We start from the raw sequence: 6,927 nt of genomic DNA on the forward strand, positions 1-6,927 counted from the left end.
TTGTGTCTATGCTTTGTGTCATTTATTTTCCTCTCTCAGTTGGGCATTCTTTCACCCTTCAGCTGAGCTGTTACAGACTTAGGAATACACTTTTCTTATTTCTGAAGAGTGACTGGTCTGTTTGAATCATGCTTTGTTGTATTATATTGCTGGGAAAATAGCAAATTTTACCTTTGCAGAGGCATGCATATTCATGAAATGTAAGTAATTGGCCTGTGTGATTAATTAGATAGACTGTAGACAGCTGTTAAAAATGCCAGAGTCGTTTCTTTCCTTAGCCCATTGTTAGCAGCAAGGCAGATATTTATCCAGAGAAGAAGAGAAACAAGTCTTACTTTTGTGATAAGAGGCATTAAACCCAGCTCCAGTGACACTTGCATCTGACATGAAGTGGATGAACATTGCCTCTCCAGTTGATCTTATTGGTCCAGGAGGTTCTCGTCCACACAGAGTAGCCAGTACTGGAGAAAGACTAGTGTCTCCTGAGATGAAAAGAAGAAATGTTAGCATTAAAACCAAATCAGTTCACATCTGCCTGTTGGTTGCTGTGGTTCACACTTTCAGGCAGGTGCTTTTCAAGATCTTTGACCCCTTACAGAATGAGAAATATTCGTATTGACCACCAAATATTTTGCCAAACTTTGCTAGTTTTATTTTAACTAGCAGAATGTCTCAGCACAGAGGAAGAATACTGATTTAGAGCACATTCCAATTGCTATCTAGATTGCTTAAACTCAATGGATGTGAGAATTCCAGGTACCAGGACCTCGGGTATCTATTGCATGCTGTCAGGTTAGGGCAAGACTGGCTACTCACCGTCTTGGATAATAAGTTTGTCATAGTTGCATGAGCTGTGAGATTCTATGTCTAGGGCCAGGACACTGAACTCCACAGTGGATCCAGGAGCTCTGATAAGCCACATACAGTCAGCAAAATTTCTGTAATTCATGGGCCAGCCCGGTGAGAAGAGGAATGAAGGTGTTTCTTCAGTTGTTACAGTCCCTCCACATGCACCTGTCACATACAAGAAGACAAAAATGAAAGCACCCTCTTTTTAAACTGAACACTCCCCTGGTATAATTTAAGATGACAGTCCTATAATTAAGCACAACTGGGGCACTGTGATGGTCTGTGTAGTCACAGGAATGCATTTCTTCAAGCATTGCTTCCATTTGGACTGGGAATATAAAACCCTATAAGGATGGTCCTGTGCTACCTGGTGCAGCAATGATGTGATCTATTTTACCATGAGAATATCTAGCAAAAGACCTAAGAGCATCTACCATGGTTCAACACAGGTCGCACATCAGAAAGGAACAGTACATGCAGAACCAATATTATCTAAACAATTTAGACCCTCTTGAAATCAAAGTATTTTTCTTTCTTCACTCCTAATGTCTCTGCTCTAAGTTCAGATCAAGGTGGAGTCTTTGCTGGGATATCTAGTGGCTCAGTGCTCTCCTAGCACATAAACCCATTACATACTCCTACTATCCTGCAGAGCCCCAGGGATACTTAGTCCTTCTGTCCCCAGAAATCTGCCCTCAGATTTAGAAAGAAGACATTGCACTATGTCCTAGTTAGTCTTAACTTTCTCTTGTTGAACTTGCTCAGAGAAAATCAGTGGTACAAGAAGCATATTCCCTCTCCTTCCAGGAGCTATTTTTCAGGGGTACATGATCATACTGAGCATTTTCTCTTTATTTAGGAATATGAGATGCATTATAGTGAAAGGTTTCATATCACAATGGCCAGTGATTTAAGAATGTTAGTTCAGAAGGGATATTTTTTCATGAAAGCATATAAAATATTTAGCTTTCCTGAAATACCTGTGTAAAGAAAAATGACCCTCTATCAACATGCTTATTTTTAAAACACTGTAAAACAGTATATCTGAGAGTCCCTAGAAATCAGTTAAAAAACCTATTAAAATGCTTAATTAAAATATCAGTGAAAGATTTCGCTCCATTAATAGCCAGGGATTTCTCTTGTGGTGAAGGTGGCTTGGAGTTTTTTAGGCAAAGCTTACTATATCACTGGCTATATCACTTTTAACCATGCAACCCACTGAAAACCCACCTCTAGCAATGGTGTGTGTAACAGCAGAAGCGTCCACTGCATACCACTCCAAAAGAAAGCCTTTTCCAGTCACAGATGAATCTGATTGAAACTGGATTGTCATCGAACTGCCAGAGGATGCAAAAGAAGCAAGGTCTGCACCACAGTATGTTGCAATAGGACGAGAATGAATGGTGGGTCCATCATAAACCTGCAGAGAGAAGGAGAATGGTGCTGTTCCTCACACAGGCAGATTTTCATTCGCCCCACACTCAGCAAGTTTCCAAGGAGAAAATTACCCTCTTTAAATGAGTGAGGGATCTTTCAGCAAATCCCAGATAGAGAGAAATGTCTTCTACAAAAAACAGAACAAAATCTCCCTTTCCATTATATACTGTTAATTGTGAAGCTTTCACAGAAGAAGGATCTGAATGGAAGCCATCAATTTCAGCTCATTCCCCATCACAGGGCTGGTCTTTGGGGACATGGTCTGGCCTCCCACATTAAAGAAGTCAACTCATACAATCTTGTTCCTTGCTGAGGAACAAACCAACACGATCCGCGGGGAAAAAAAGGCATTGTTTTTTTCTTTTTCCCCCCCTTTTCCCCTGAGGAACACGTATATTTTGAATCCTATCAAATAAATATGCAATAATATTTTTTTTCATTTCATGTGTTTATAAGCCAAAATCTTGGCTGGTTAAAAGATGCTTCTCTTTTGCCACCTTTCAGACCTATTTGTATTCTTGTCCTCTTCCCTCCAGTAAAAAAAGTCCAGTAGAGAAAGCTAGGAAACATTAAAAAAACATTAGCATTACATTGAAGATCTGATCCTTGAGTCAAGTGAAAGGTCAGGCTGATTCAGACCCACTGAATGTCTAGCTGATTTAAGAAACTCATTTTGCTTTCAGAGGGACAGACAAAGAAAGGCAAACTGAGTTAGATGAAAGAAGATGCCGTTAAAATTTGACATGAGATGAAGGAAAAAGTTGTATTTCCTTTTTGAACTAATATTAAATTCAGGTATCAGTGAATTAATAATGAATTTAATATACTGAATATATTGAACTAGTATTAATTTTTTTTCCCAAAGATGAAAAAAAAGGATAATTATTGAATCAGCTGGTTAAAAAAAAAAACAACAGTCACGAAGAGATTTACCTTATTTAACTAAGTAGTTATGTTTAGCTAAGTTCAGAAAGAAGTTGTTGCCTCTATTGCTCCATTTTGCTTAGCACCATGCATGCTGCATTTTATAGCGTGGTAAAAAGGCTAGACTGTATTACAGGAGGGTGCAGAAAAAAGATGAAACAGGAACAAAGGGTTACCTTCCTATTACCAACAGCAAATTATTGATCCAGAGAGCAAAGAAGGTGCAAGTAAAGGATTGTTCCTTGTAGGATTTTAAAATAACCTTATTTTTAGAGGCACTGAGACGTTACTGTCACTGTTGTCCTCAACTGAACCAGCACAGAGCAAAGTTCAATCTGGTATCTGACCTGAAATTCTTAGGTTTGAAAATTCAGGATCGAACAACTGTGGACTTATTTTTAGTAAGTTTCAAACGTACAGCTTGGAAATATCTGCAAGGGAGTCAAAGAGTACATAACCCTTCCTATAGCTAATAATTATTGAAAAGACAACATAGCAAAAACAATAAGCCATATTAGATCCTTGGAAATTCTTCCCATTCCTCTTGTAGGTTTCTCTATTTATCATTTTTATCAAAGTTAATTGAAATAAAATAACTTCACACAATGAAATCACCTTTAGCTTGTCGTAATGGCATCTGTGATGATTTTCGATATCCATCTGCAGGATACGGCCACGGATGACTTGTGAAGCATTAACGCTTATCCGCCACTGGTAATTGGAATTATGAGGGTAACTTCTGGGCCACTGTGGTGAAGCTATTTGTCCTCTGTTTCCCACAATGTCATTTCCATACACTGAAAAACAAGAAAGAGATAACTAATGCCTCTAATTCATATAGACTAAAAGAAGCATTGGGGGCCAGCCTAGAATATAGCTTTCATTTCGGCTGTGAGGCATAGACTTGTGTCTTAGGCAGTTCTAGGATGCACATCTAATTATTTTCTTGTTGTGAGGGATGCAGCGTGCCCTTATCTAAAGGAAATTACCCATTCCAGCCGTGTGGCTCTACATGTAGGAGAGGTGGGAAGATGGCACATCTAAATTCCTGCCTGATTCTGCCTACTTCATATTATTTTCTTCCCAAGAAGTATTAAGTAATAAAATGGTGGGGTTTTTTTTTAAATGCCTGTGTGTGTTCTGGTGAAAAATGGTTCTAATTTGACTGAGCTCTGACCTATTGATAATTCCTCTTGAAAATTAGTAGTAAAAGTCTCAAAGTAAGGAAAATTATTAGAAGTTTAGCCTGCATAATCAGAATGGCTGTGGATGTTTAGCTTCAGCAGTTTGTTCATGCAGGAAGTTGGACTGATGTTTGCAATGCTCCCTTGCAGTTCTGGATCTATAAGCTGGCGTAATTTCCTTTTCTTCTAGTTCTGCTCCCTGGTTGATGGCATCTAGATCCAAAATGGAAGATGGGAGCTGTCATACTCAAAAAGCAAACTGGAAAGCTGGGAAAGAAATGTTTTTTTCTTAATTTGTCAGTTGCCTAATAAATGGCAACATAAACATTAAATACCATTGCTCACTCTCAGGTAGCAAAGACATATGGTCATATTTTTTTAACTAAACAGGCTACTGGTAAACTTGGGTTGCCATAGAAGTTTTTAGTATATAGCTTTTATTTGTATCTTCATAGCTCAATACTGCTGAAGGAAGAACCTGAAAAACAGGTGATAAACTGTTAGAAACCAGTCAATGAAATAGAGAACACTTTATTTTCTGTCATCCATTAAGTCTTTTGCTTCTGGAAGTGTATGATCAATTTGAAAAAATACTGTCTGTTATGACAATTTAGAAAGATAGAATTTAATGTCTAATCCTTCTGATTTTTACATACACATGAGTTTTGTTCTGACATGTTTTAGAGCATCCCTTTATATTCAGCAGATATTTTACAAAATATTTTTTAAATGGATTCACAGCCTTGCTGTGAATCAACAAGTATTTTTTAATGGACTTTACAAGGCCAAACATTCGCTTCTTTGAATCACTTTGGAAGTGTTATGAAAGAACAACAGTTTTCAATTAAGTATCATTTACTTACAGTGAGAGAATGTGGCTCTGAAGCCAACACCAGTGCTTGAGTTGTCTGAGACAAATTTGACCCACAGGACATGTCCAAGAGTAGATGTATAATTTGAAGGCAAGGAGCTCCCGCAGAATCGTCCTGCCAGTGTGCCTGTATCATTCCCTTCACGAATCTCCAGGTAATCTTTGGTGCAGCCGCCACTATCTTCCATGTGAAATGCTCTGTTTTGATAGCAGCAGAAGAGCATTAGCAGGCATATGGCCGACGCATACCCTCCGAGTTTGCCCTGCCAGGCCACAAATCCCCCTGTAGCTGGTATCCTACTGTAACAGTAGAGGGCAGCAACAAAACCTTCCAGAACCCAGAAGTCATTGCTCATTACCTGGCAGTGCTACTGATACAGGGCTCTCTCCTTTCTGGCCCCTTATTTTATGACAGAGCTTCAGTTTGCAAAGTTATAATTTTTAATTTGAGTTCTCAAACCCTTGTAGTATTTGCTGGTTCTCCAACAACAGCCATGAAACATGGAAAGCCCCTGATCTATAAATCAAATTTTTAATATAAGGCCAGGTCAGACTGTTTACTGGGTGCACATCTATTGGGTGCAGAGAATACTTTTAGCCTTACAAATCAGTTTGCAGCCCCTTCATATGTATATTACTTCAGTACACTCTCTAGTGATATAACAATTTCCAGAGGCCTAGATTAATTTGTAGTTAACACCTCAGAGCTTAGAAATCCCTTAGCAGTTTCTCCAGAATTAGAAAATGTTACTGCTTCTCTGGCCTCTCTGAGTTTCACATACTTGGGAGCACAAAATAATAATAATGATTGCTATGAACTCTTCTAAACCAATTTTTACCTTAGAAAAGGAATGGGATTTAGTAATCAAATTATAAATTCTAAATTATTGCACCAAGATGAATGCTACGTATACTCTACAAATCATTATGTTAATCTAAGTGAAGTGCTTTGATCCAATCCAATACACTTTTCAGAAACAGACTATGAATATATAGTAAAGATTCCAGAGAGTACCTCTTACGACCAATGCCCCAAATATTTATGCTTTCTGATTTTCTGGTAACAACTCCTCCCCTTCAGTCATGAATATAGCCACATGTATTCATTGGACACATGCTGTGAAATGCTTCCAACCTCTCATCTGGATATACCTCAGACTAATTTAAAGCTAACCCTCAAATTGCAAGACAGGCATTTCTGCTCAGACTGAGCTGAAGAAAACGAATGCCTCATGCCAACAAAACTTTATAAACCCCTAATATTAAATTAAATAAAATAAATACTGCTTTCTAACCCAATTACTCCATGTTTTCCACTATTTTCAGCTTGCCTGAAGAAAAAAAGTTTAGACCTACTCAGTGTCACTTTATATAACTGAATATGTATGTTCCACTGTTTCTGCTTCACAGCAGGTTTCTGGTTTGGTTCTGAAAAGTTGTTATTCATTATTTTGTAGCAAATATTTTGGAAAACGTTTTCAGGCTGTAGTTCTTTTTCTCTGCTTCAGTGAGGAGGAATAGAATGTCCTCTTATTGAGTTAGTGAATCAGTATATGCCTAACAAATCGCACCTTATGCAGTCACCATGTTCCTGGGCAAATTTTCCTTTTGTCCTGATTAACTGTAAATGAAGGTTTCAGAATTACTTTTCTTTTCCTGCTG

General features: G+C 38.1%; 1 protein-coding gene across 1 annotated transcript in view; it reads right to left on the bottom strand.

Annotated features, from left to right (window-relative positions):
- Window positions 1-6,927, bottom strand: part of CUBN (cubilin) — a 152,983-nt gene that overhangs the window by 55,807 nt on the left and 90,249 nt on the right. Inside the window, exons 37-41 of the mRNA XM_009649272.2 lie at window positions 5,258-5,463; window positions 3,826-4,007; window positions 2,080-2,269; window positions 817-1,014; window positions 336-482 (exon numbers count right to left, since the gene is read on the bottom strand). Of these exons, the coding sequence (XP_009647567.1) occupies window positions 336-482; window positions 817-1,014; window positions 2,080-2,269; window positions 3,826-4,007; window positions 5,258-5,463 (923 nt within the window). The remainder of the gene's footprint in view (window positions 1-335; window positions 483-816; window positions 1,015-2,079; window positions 2,270-3,825; window positions 4,008-5,257; window positions 5,464-6,927) is intronic.

The sequence above is a fragment of the Egretta garzetta genome, unplaced genomic scaffold (genome assembly GCF_000687185.1).
Source record: "Egretta garzetta isolate BGI_Z169 unplaced genomic scaffold, ASM68718v1 scaffold641, whole genome shotgun sequence".
NCBI classification, from domain to species: Eukaryota; Metazoa; Chordata; class Aves; order Pelecaniformes; family Ardeidae; genus Egretta; species Egretta garzetta.